This window comes from Anopheles arabiensis, chromosome 2 (assembly GCF_016920715.1).
Source record: "Anopheles arabiensis isolate DONGOLA chromosome 2, AaraD3, whole genome shotgun sequence".
Classification (NCBI taxonomy): Eukaryota; Metazoa; Arthropoda; class Insecta; order Diptera; family Culicidae; genus Anopheles; species Anopheles arabiensis.
Window position 1 is genome coordinate 665,713 of NC_053517.1, and position 11,940 is coordinate 677,652.

Below are 11,940 nucleotides of genomic sequence, written 5' to 3' on the forward strand. Positions count from 1 at the left end.
TACAAATGAAAACAAAGCAAACCAATACTCCCCCCGTCGCTGATATTTCACGCAGTCCACAGATTTAGCGCAATTAAAAAGCTGCTCAATAGCTACTACTAGAATTGTTTATTTCCATTTCTTGTTTCATCTTGTGTGTTTGTGTTTGCTGCTGCTGCTGTAATCTTACATTTTACCGTTTTATTTTGCTTTATCTATGGTTCTGTTACAACGTGTGTTTGTATCCTGCCTGCGCGTTCCATATGAAAGAAGCTATCTGTGTCTCTTCTTACTGTATTTTCTTTTGTTTTCCCTTCTTTTCAGTTTTTTTCCTATGTATCTCCAGATATTTCCCTTCCTACGCGTTTTAACTGACACCGATTGCTCTACAGTTTTGTAACCTGCTAAGAAGTGTATGATGTTCCTCGTGTTGGAGCTGTTCTGATGGAGGAGATCGTAGCTGCTCTCGCGCTTAGCGTTTTATGGTTTAGTCAAACGGTGTGTAATGTTTTTGCGAGCGAGTGCTGGCACGAGTCCTTTCGGCTATACCATCATCCAATTCTAAAACGTTTACGTTTAGACCTGACGTGATATATACTGCTGTCTTGATACATTATTATTGCATTATTGTTTTTTACGCTTCTTTCCCCCCAATTATGCCTCTTGTGCGGCACGGAAATTGCTCGGGACGACAGAGGTGATTTTTTGTTCATTTTCTCTTGGGTTGTGACGATTGTATGTGTATTTACGATGGATAAGTAATGTTCACGATAATGGAAATTCACACCGCGTTTGTTGCTGTCCATATGCATGCTTGGCAAAAGCGCGATCCACATGTTTCGTTTGATTTTAGTTTACTGTTTGTCCATCTGCGGACGCTGTTTGAAAGGCGAGTAATAGTAGCAGTAGTAGCTGCTGTTGTAGTAGTAAAACCACCCTAAGTAACATGTGTTCGAGGCTGCTGGTATTTTTTGTGTCGCATGCATTAACCAACCATTCAGCAGCACAGTAGAATGAGAAATTTGAATTACATGAGTATACAGACATACACACACACATTCACACAGGAAAAGGAAGTGTAGCCGAACGGATAGTTCGGTAATCATACGATGTATAAAATCGATCACGACCAAAGTTAAGCTAAGCACTGCTGCTACACAACTGATCGCTGCTCGGTTGGTTCCTTTCGTGCCATAGTGCCTGTGCTTGCACTAAACACGTGCCATAAAAGTTCAATCTGAAAGCAGGGGGTGGCCCTAAGGCAGCAGCTATACCCGCCCTCGGTCGAGCTTTCTCGAGCGCTATACACAAAACGCACGCGCCTTGCGCCTTTTCGCGCTCGCCTAAACGATACTGTGGTTTGACTTCTATCGCGTAATAATGTTTTACATTGCTCTGGCTAGATTTCATATTGATAATAATAATACAAATAAACCGTTCAAAACTGCGCTTTCACTTCCGAACATTCCACTCCTCCTCCGTCTTTCCCCCTTCCATATTTTCCACGCTGCAGAATGCATCGTCAATTGTTATCAATTTCCTTTCGTCAGTGCGGCGTCTCACACATAGTGCATATCTCCTCCTCCTTGTGCCATTTTTAGTTCCGCATCATACAACGCAACCAAACCATTTCTGACTGATTCTATTTCTTCAGTCAGCTTTTTGTGTGTTCCTCCTCTGGTTAGTTTTCTCTTCTTCGATCCCTATTGCGGCTGCTAGGTGATAATTGTGTTTGCGTTTTCGACTTCATATCTGTTTCATTAATTTCTTTATTTTAATATATATTGACAAAAACAATACACGATCAATGGGTTTGATTGATGATTTTTCTGTTTCTCTATTTCTTTTGCCATGTTTTCACTGCTGATGTTACATTAAACTTGCCCTCCCCTGCTTGCCACGCCACTCTGTTCTAATAATGGTACGCGCGCTTCTGTTTGTTAGCAGGTTTACACTTAAATGGCTGTTCAGAAAAGCTGGGAGGATCTGTGTTCACCCAGAAGCCCTGATGTCGTCACTGGCTAGATATTATGCGTTGTGTTGCGCTGCTAGATTGACTTACAATCGCCTCACTTTTGTCTATGTCGTTTCCAGAGTCTGTATGTTGCATATGCATGCCACACTAACGCACACCGGATTGTTTGCATCCTTTTGGTGTAGTAGCAAAAGGAGTTGTGTTGTGTAAAGCAAAGTTAAAAACGGCCGGTCGATCAAATGTGGAGAGGAATATGAGTGAACTTATGCGTTAAATTCCACAATCCTGCTCCGCAAACAAGAAACAACGGTAGTGCGGTTTCTTTTCCCTTTTGCCCCGTGTCTGCGCAACGATCCCATCACACGCAATAGTGTTGTATTATAACTTCCACCTGCCCCCCTCGTTGTTGTGCGACGCACACATCTGTTTTTACTTTTAAATATTGCTTCACTGGTTACTGGTTGTTATACTGCTTTCCCTACAGTTTGTCGGCAAACAATAGTATGAATTTCTGGTACGTTTACGCGTCCTCTTCTCGATTGCTCTCTGCTACGTACGTACTTCAGTGTACAATCCCCGCCGTTTGTGGATCATTTGAATCACATACACACAGTTGGATCCGACCATCGACGCACGGACAAGTTACAAAGCGACACAAAGTAACAAAAAGGAGTATGACTCATCATATGATTCACATATACATGCCATGCGGTTGTGTTTGCATACAATGATGTTGCTCATAGCAGCAGCAGCAGCCAATCAATCATTGTTGGAAGAGCGCCATTATTGAGAAACGCAATGGTCTTAGTTACACTGTGGCACCAACGCGAGGTAAAGAGAGTGATGGATTTTTCATCGATGCACGTTTATTTCCGCATACGATGCGCACCACACCACAAGTGCCAACAAGAGAAAAGGGCTTTTGCCCAATCTGCATGCTGGTTGGCCGGCTGGCTGGCTGGCTGGCTGGCTGGCTGTGCTGGCAGTCGGGTCGAACGGGTAGAAAGAAAAGCGACGACAGCAACGACAACAGGGCGGGACGGGTAGCATTCGTGGAAGCATTCTGGTTGCGGCGGCAGCGGCGATCGTGGTGGTGTAATGGTGATAATAGCGTTTGTTGTAGTTGATGACGGTGGAATAGTTGTGGATTTGTTTGATTTGCTACGATGAAACACGAAATATTTCTTCTTTTATCTATACTATGAGAATGCAGGGAATCTAAGTTGTCTTAAATTATGTATGTGTGGTGTGTGTGTGTCTACACTACGGGCGGTATATGATAATGCTTTTCAGCAAGCTGACACACACAGAGTAAGAAAATGCACACAAATCCAGAGATGCAAGTAGTGATGGGGATGCAATGCAGTGAAATTGGGCGACAAGGGTAAAAAAAGATGGAATACGAGAGTAGGACGAGATCGTGAATATCGTAAGTATGTTCTTTCTGGATCTTCTTCGACAATCTACACAAACTGCACACACACACGCACATCAGTGGAGGTTTTGTTGTTACTGATCTTTTTCGGTTTTGCTGTGAGTTTTTCTTACATTTTTGCGCGCTATGCTGCTAACTGTCCGCTCTCTGCGTAGGAAACTGTTCAACGGTGACAAATTCCTACAGACTGCTGCTGCTGGATGGTTTTCATTGCGCTGCCCTTTTTCTGTGTTCTTCTTATATGCTTTTTTTCATGATTTGCATTGTTGTTATTTTTTAAGAGATAATTCGCTTTTCACGCGGGTGTATGTGTGTATTATTTTATGAATAAATGATGTTTTTATTTTTCGGCTCTTCTTCCAAATCGAACCTTCAATATCTATCGATCCTTTTTGCTCCTCCCCTACCTCTCTCTCTATCTCTCTCACTCCTCTCCTCTCCTTCTTCTCCTTACTTCTTTTGATGGTTCTCGATAATGCAACCGAGAGTTCTGCTTTTAGTCCGGTATTTAAGTTCTAGTCTCTTCTCTGGAAATGTTGGTTATTTGCTGCCGGGACTGGGTATTTCACACTTCGACTGCTAGAGTGGATCTTTTGCAAGAAATTCTTCCTTTATTCCATCCCTTGTTGCTCTATGTCTGTGTTTTGTGTATATTTCTTATGTTTATTTTCTTACTTCTTAATGCTTATCTCTTATCTTCCTTTTTTAATTAATAAAATAAACTCACACATAAAACGAGACGCGCGCAAATTACGACACGTCTTGGTCTTCAACATCCTGGATTTGTTCCTTCTGTTCACCTTCTCCTGCGAACACAAAGAGATGAAAGAAAGGGATAGTGTCAGTCATTTAATTTGTTGTGTTTTGCCCGTTGCGCGATATGCTGGCCCTGAGACCTTAAGATACAAAAAAAGAAGGAGAAGAAATAATGCACAGAAAATCATTCTTACCATCTGCCTGCATGTCGGATGTCCATAAGGTGAGGTTGTCCCGAAGCAACTGCATAATTAGCGTTGAGTCTTTGTAGCTTTCTTCGCTCAGAGTATCCAGTTCGGCAATAGCATCGTCGAATGCGGCTTTCGCTAGACGGCAGGCACGATCCGGAGAGTTCAGGATTTCATAGTAAAATACCTATATACACAACAAAATATGGTACGTGCGAAAAGCGAGATTTTGTTAGAAATGTTTCTTGCTATGATTTTTATATTGCACAAATCATAATTTACTCACTGAGAAGTTCAAAGCCAATCCCAATCGAATTGGGTGCGTTGGTGGAAGGTCAGTCATCGCGATATCACTGGCAGCCTTGTACGCGACGAGCGAATTCTCGGCGGCATCCTTACGATCACCACCGGTGGCAAACTCAGCTAGATAACGGTGATAATCGCCCTTCATCTTGTAGTAAAACACCTTGCTTTCACCGGTCGTTGCACACGGGATCAGATGCTTATCAAGCACCTCGAGAATGTCTGAGCAGATGTCGCGCAGTTCCTTCTCAACCTGTGAGCGGTAGTTCTTGATCATTTCCAGCTTCTCCTCCACTCCCTGGGCGGACGAAAGAATAAAAGATATAAAAATTTGTATTGTACGCTTCCTAGCTGAGGGACGGTGGTGTTAGCAGATCATTCACGCGGTGTAGATTAAATCTAGACACACACACACCGAGAGAAGACACGTTACCTTGTTCTCTTCCTTCTGCTCTATCGAAGAGATTATCCGCCAAGAAGCACGACGTGCACCGATGACGTTTTTGTAAGCCACCGACAGGAGATTTCTTTCCTCCACCGTCAGCTCCACATCCATGGAGGCGACCTTCTTCATGGCTTCGACCATTTCTGGAAAACATAGAATGGAGAAACACATTATTAATAACACACTATTGTCATGACCCCTATAAGCTTTATGTTTCGATTCGTACTATTAACTTCCAGTACGTTGTGGGCTTCATGTACATCATTAGTTGTGTATAAACATCATTTTTATTTATTCTTACGACAACAATTGTACATCCTGCCCTGCCACCAATTCACATTAATCAATTAACGTATGGATCGAAACAACACAATTGCAACTTCTTGAAGCCGCCCCCCAGCTCAACCATGCTACTGGGTTAGATGCTATTCTTGCTGCCCCCTATTGTTTCAAGAGATTTCAACTTAAATGCATAATTATTAGTGAAGAATCGTCATTAGTGAATAGTCAATAAAGAAATGTTCATCATTAATCCAACGCAGGCGCATGATGCACGTTTCACATTAGGTTCTTTTTAAAGTGTCAACGTGAACGTAAAGAAAGTTCACACTTGCCATGGGGTAGGAATAGATTGCTGTTTTAAGAGATAGTGTCACTCTTAAAAGCTCTTGTGAAACATCGTTGGCATAGGGAGTGCAATTTTGCGTTATCTTTAACCACCTGGTAGCACAGCTAGCCGAGATGGATGAGCACGGGCGCACGATGGGTACGTACTTCATGCCGGCTCTTCAACGGTTCACTGCTCAAAAAGGGGAGATCTGTGTGCTGCGAGCTGTTTCTTACCAGCCGCCGTGGTTTCACATTGGCGTTGTTCCAAAATAGCCGCCAGCATTTTACTGCGAAACGTGCCCGATGATCACAGTTCACCCATTCGCTCTGAACTCATCGTAGCAGCAACTGGAGAGCACGAACATACGCACACTAATGCTGTTCTCTTTCTTAGAAAACCGAAAAAGATTCCTTTCGAACTCTTCCGCGTGAAAAAAAATAAAATGATGGTAAGTAAATTAAGAAGTATCAAATACAATTTTTTCTGCACATTTTAAGGCATGGAAAATTACTTTTCGCATTTCTTCTCATTTGCTCTGCTACGCAATAGCTCTACTAACGCACACATGGGCAAGCATCTCGGATTATTAGCCGCCAGAAGAGAAAAAAAACCGCTATCGAGGAGAAACACGCACACAAGGACAAAACGCTGTAGTTATGCACACCGGCGTTGCTGAACGCCCAACAGTCTTATCCAAACGAATGAGGAGAGAAACGCCGCCTCTCTCTCTCTTTCATTCTCACTGGCTCAATGTCCGGTTGTGCCAACCCAGAGATGCCTACCATTCGTTCTTCTAACCGAAAATGTAAGGTTAGGAAACATCTATAAAAATTGCATGCTTGCATTCGCAGAACAGATATGGGAGTATTTTCAGTTAGAATGGCCTGCGTTAGAATTGCTACCAGCAGCACTGACTGTACAGAATAACCATACCACAGAATCGTCAACTTAAAAAAATGATAAAATTACAGGTGCTGTTAAACCATGCTTGCAGCATCTGGGGCTTGCTTTGATTGAAATTATTTAAATATGTATAGTAAAGTAATGACTACACTGGGATCGTCATTAGGTCAAGTGATTGACTGCGACCCGCGTTTTACGATATGTGCGATATAATATGCAAACAATTGGATGAACCTGCTCCAATGGCATGAATGCTTCATAAAAGCCATAATACAAAAAGTAAACCTGGGAATCTGAAGGATCAAATGAATAACCACATGTGTGTGTAGTTACCAACCTCACGCGACTCTGTTACGCAATCCTATGTTAGAAAAAAAAACACATTCCTAACCAGACACAAGGAGAGAGCGCTCGGAAAACCTGCCTGTTACACTTTACTTTAGTAGTCGGGTTTGATTGATTCTTAGTGGTGTTAAGTTACCAGTATTATAATATTAATACATGTCCCTCTGTCAGATCAATTTCAGTCCTTTCAAGAAAGCTCTATTTTCATTAATTGCGTTACACCGAATAATGCGAGCAAAATAATAAATATCCTGAATGTGTTTCTGGAATCAACATTGAAAATCTTCGTTTTTGAAGCACAACCATTGCAATCTTTCGCATGCAATCATTCGCAAATATTGAACCTCAGGAGGTAAATTTTACATTTCGTGTATAGCTCGAGTAACACTATAGGTATTTATTATCTTATATCCTTCTTCTTCTAGCAATCGACATAAAATAAAATCATTTCATTCATCCTTATCTTCATTCTAGATAACTTTTAATTAATATACGTTCCAGTACATACACCCAATCACATTGATAACACTGAGCTGTTTTTATATTTGATGATTAAATATGCCCAGAGTCCAAGCAAAACAGTATTGCATTGCTCAGGCGCTACAGATTAGGTGCAAATGATAAATGAACCAATAGCAATAGCAATTGCAATCAGTTTTAAAATATATCCTAATATAACATTTATTCAATATGTATGTAACATGTAGAATCAGTACGACCTTCAGCATTAGAACCAGTGTCCGGTGTACGTCAAATTAACATCAATTTGAACGTTTTTCAACGTAGCGGTGGAAAATATCTATCGAACCTCCTCGTGCACCAATGCTTCATCAATATGTTGTGTTCCCCATGCATAACAACATTGGAACAGAGGTGTTCCTCTCTCAGCCACTTCCCTTACCCTTTCCAAACCCTTCTTTCCCCATTATGTTCAGAGACCTTTGTGTAGTTTTTCACAAAATAAGCTGTATTGAGTGTTCGCAACAGTGGGGAAGCCTATATTATTGGCACACTCACAAACGGTCAGCAACGAACACCAAGTTCTAAAATAAATTCCAAAGGGTGTCCCCACATGAAACCGAACGAATAAAAAGCTTGATGAACTGGTCACGCGGAACGAACCCAACAGGCACATCCTATATAACGCAGACAGAAACCCCTTCTAACTAGAACATTGTGTATTTGGTCACAAATTCATCATTCTCTCGCTCTCTGCTGCTCCCTCCGACCGACTCACGTCACGACAAGCCCCAAAACGTACGTTTTAGTTATATGAAAAACATCTCTGTAATTTACCATACTCGTCGTTGTAGCGTTATAGTATCGATCTATACCGACTTATAGACCAATTTATCACGGTTACCTACTTTACTACTGCCCAGTGGGCCAAACCCCCACGTTTTTCTGAGTTCAGGGAGTTTAGTTTATGCTCCTATTTTAGTATGGATCTCGCCTTTTTCATCATTCACGGAATCAACCCTTTATTTCATTAGAGAGTTAGATTGGATACATATCATACTCGCAGAAAGTATCCTTCCTACCGTCCTTTATAAATCACAAAACAGCTCAATTCATATCAATCGATCAATACCAAATTTAATGAAACTTCGTACAGCTTAAATTGACAGAGGAAGCGACGATAGAGCATAACTCTAGGAATCGTAAATTTGGCACTTTCCTTTCTTGCTTTCTTTTTGTGGAAATATAGCTTTTTTCAATGGTGCGCTGTTATCTTTCTCTTCAATTGCAGTGAGTGGAATCTATATATTGCATACACATACGTGTAACACATATTTATACATATATGTGTCTACATAGAAATGTATAAAATAGATTATACACTACTAATGCGAAATGGGTAACGTTTGCTTTAGTGAATTTGATACATTGCAATTAAAAATCGTAATTCCAGGTATGGAGGCATCTCTTTCCCATTGTTTGTCGTTTGAAGCAATGTGCAATAAAGTTAAGTATGCAACCTAATATTGTAATAAAACTTTAGTTTTTCTTGGAAGTTACAGCACTGCTGACCTTCCGATATAAATTTTGCTACATGATGCTCGTGTCGTTACCTATACAAGACAATAAAAAGCTAAAAAATGAGAAAATATTTAGTGCTTTAGGAAATCGTTTCCTTTAATAGGGTTGCAGAAGAACTTTCTACTGTTTTCAAGTTACGAAGAAAGTGGCAAAGACAATATACATTTTTGATCTGGAGGGATGATCTGGAAATGGACTTGCGCAATGAGCCAAACGCGAGTCGACCCAACCAACAACTTCTGGCCACAGCCTACTTTTGCTGCTTATAGCCACCCGCTATTGAGGATAGATTTTGTAGTTAGCAATTTCATATGTTAAAAATTGAAGGAAACATATTTACAGAAACACCCGTATGGTTGGCAAACAGTAAACATAAAAAATTGTAACGAACTTCCCCTGATTTCCAGTTTCTGAAGTAGTTGAACTTAGCCGCCGCCATCGTTTTGCAAATTGGCCCACGCCCAATTTTTTTCATCAACTACAAGCGTCGTTTTCTGTCATTCTCAATGTTTAGCAAAACTGTTCGCAATCAATAGAATATTTCTAGCTGTTCTGCCTAGAAACCTAGCGAAATACAGGGCGTTGTTACATTCGAGAAACAGAGGAACCGCACCTGACACGCGCCCATATCATTTCAAGGTACAGCGCACTCCTCTCACAAGGCCAGGCAACGCAGAGGCAAGTTTCCGCGTGTGCGTGTGGGAGTTTTTTTTCGCTGAAATCTCTACCGCTCATTCAACTCATTCCCTTCAACTACCTTCAATGGGGTGTTTAATATAAATGTTTTGTAAAACATTTACAATTATCAATACAACATACTTTTCACTGTATTTCGTGAAGAAAACCATGTGATATCGAACAATGAAATCATTCCAATAATGCATAATGAGACCCAAAGAAAGCAGGCGGGCGGCTACCTAATAACGACGACTCGTTCGTTGAGCCTCATTTCCAATTGCGCGAATTTTGATAGTGTGGTGGTGGTGGTTGCTCACCGGACACAATTTTACTGGTACACTCAACCCATCGCACACCTACCTTCCATAGAATAGTCGAAACTAATACCACCGAATGTATATCTGTGTGTGTATGGGTTGAGTGTATTTGTGTGTGAGTGTTCCGTTTGCTCAATTCAAATGTAGTGGTGCGAGCTGTTCTCTTTTCAATCCTTCCTAACCGGAACAAGACGAGCACTACCACCGGATGGATGGATGGAAAAACATTTTTCAATGATTCCGAAAAACTTTTGCTCCATGCGCACAGACATGTGTAAGTACTTTGAAATGTTGTAGCTAAATTTGCAATCGTATTTGTGTCTTTATCGCATCAGCTAGGTGATCTTTCCACCTCAGCGACAAATAAAAAAAATCGCAACGTATTCCTGCTCGGAAGCCGTACATACAGTTCTCTCTCAACTCTCGAATATGACGCATCAAACCTCGGGTGAAAAGTTACAAGAGTGGTGCTTGCGCTCCCCGGTGGTGGTATCACATTCACACTTCTCTTGTATGTCGTTCAGCGGCAGCGGCCCTTCATCGATTTTTCTCCTTTCCATCCGACTTCCCCCCTTTTCCCTGGTCGATTTTTCTTCACCCTGACGTCCCGCATTTCCATTCCATGCCCTTCTCTCCATCAGCTAAACCGGGTATAGCGCATACATTCACACATATACAACTTCAACTCCGGCAGTTCAGGCTTCCCATCTCACTCCGAGAGTTCGGGCGCATTGTCTTTCTCTTTCGCACCAGCGGTCCAGAAAGCACGTTGCCAACTGCTACCGTCGCTAAAACATTCCCGCGCATACTCTTTTCCAACAAGGCTGCTGCTCCGCGGCGCTCTCCTCTCTCACTCTCTCACACGGCCTGCCTAACTCTTCTAGCCGCCCTCTTCTTTATCTTCTCCAACAGTCTAAAATTCTTCCCGAGTTTGCCTTCTCTTCTTTCCGCTTATTTCCACTACACCTAGCTTTCTACCTCTCTTCAACCCACACATACAGGTACACACACACAGGCACACATTACATGAGCTCATCAGCGCGCGCGTACCAAATCTCACTCACACCATCAAGCCAAAGACTCTGCAAAGGAGCTCCTTTTTTGCTCTCTCAAATGTGGCCCATCCATTTTCAGTTCGCTACCTCCAACAAGTTTTTTACAGAATTTTAATCGAAACATGGGACCATATACCAATTTTTCGAGTCACGAGCGCATATGCGAAACAAGAAAATTGCATACGGCGTGTCCAGCGGCTACGGCGGCTTCCTGTGGCGGCGGCAGTAGATTTGGCAACTCTCCCTCTCTCGCACACGCACACACACACATGCACATAGTCACGAGACGACTCATCGCCACTTTGTCTCCGCAGAACAACGGTTGTTTCGTGGAAGAAAATCCAACTTCCGCCGTTTCGGGATGCTCAAGGCGTTCCTCGCACAACCATTACTGACTTTTCCCGGTGCTTTCTTAGCTTCCTCCATCCAGAAAACGAACCCCTTTTCCGACCCCACTCCAACTTGGACTCCTCCCACTATGCGGCAGATTGAAGGGCAGCAAGATTGGCGAGAGCAAAAGTAGTCTTGCCGGGTAGAAAATTATGTTTTTCGCACTTACCATCGTATCGCTCAGCCTGCTCGGCCAGCTTCGCCTTGTAGATGTTATTTTCGCGTTCCGACATTGTTGCAGTTCTAGAGTAACTCGTTCGGTGCTGAAGTTCAGTAGGTCTTCCTCACGGTTTTCTAGATCGCGCACGAGAATGACGGTGACTACCACGAGCGAAATCTCTAAATGGACTAACAAAATGGCTGCCAACTGCGGGCTTCACATGCACGACCACCACCTTTGCCTTTTTCATCCGGGCTGTCAAGCTTCGGCTCAAATTATCAATCTTCGGCCAAGATCGGCCCCGCTCGATCTGGTATAATCGTCAAGGTGTATAGCTAATGACCGCTAAATTTCACCAAGG

At 42.4% G+C, this 11,940-nt stretch overlaps 1 protein-coding gene and 1 long non-coding RNA gene across 3 annotated transcripts; one reads left to right on the forward strand and one right to left on the reverse strand.

Annotated features, from left to right (window-relative positions):
• Positions 1–89: 89 nt before the first annotated feature.
• LOC120894624 (14-3-3 protein epsilon) lies at positions 90–11,784 on the reverse strand. 2 transcript variants are annotated; one of them, XM_040297335.1, is made up of 6 exons: positions 11,589–11,784; positions 5,070–5,224; positions 4,620–4,934; positions 4,340–4,520; positions 4,117–4,195; positions 90–3,115 (listed from the first exon to the last, which is right to left on the reverse strand). In XM_040297335.1, exons 1-5 carry the CDS (start codon positions 11,650–11,652, stop codon positions 4,140–4,142), a joined length of 771 nt encoding a protein of 256 aa, XP_040153269.1. In that variant the 5' UTR covers positions 11,653–11,784; the 3' UTR covers positions 90–3,115; positions 4,117–4,139. The 2 variants fall into 2 exon arrangements, with proteins under 2 accessions (XP_040153269.1, XP_040153268.1); XM_040297334.1 differs by lacking the exon at positions 90–3,115 and having other exon boundaries at positions 3,446–4,195; positions 11,589–11,783.
• LOC120894626 lies at positions 5,222–8,546 on the forward strand. Its single transcript, XR_005738215.1, has 3 exons — positions 5,222–6,139; positions 6,241–7,291; positions 7,365–8,546. It is a non-coding gene; the product is annotated as an uncharacterized LOC120894626 (long non-coding RNA).
• Positions 11,785–11,940: the final 156 nt, after the last annotated feature.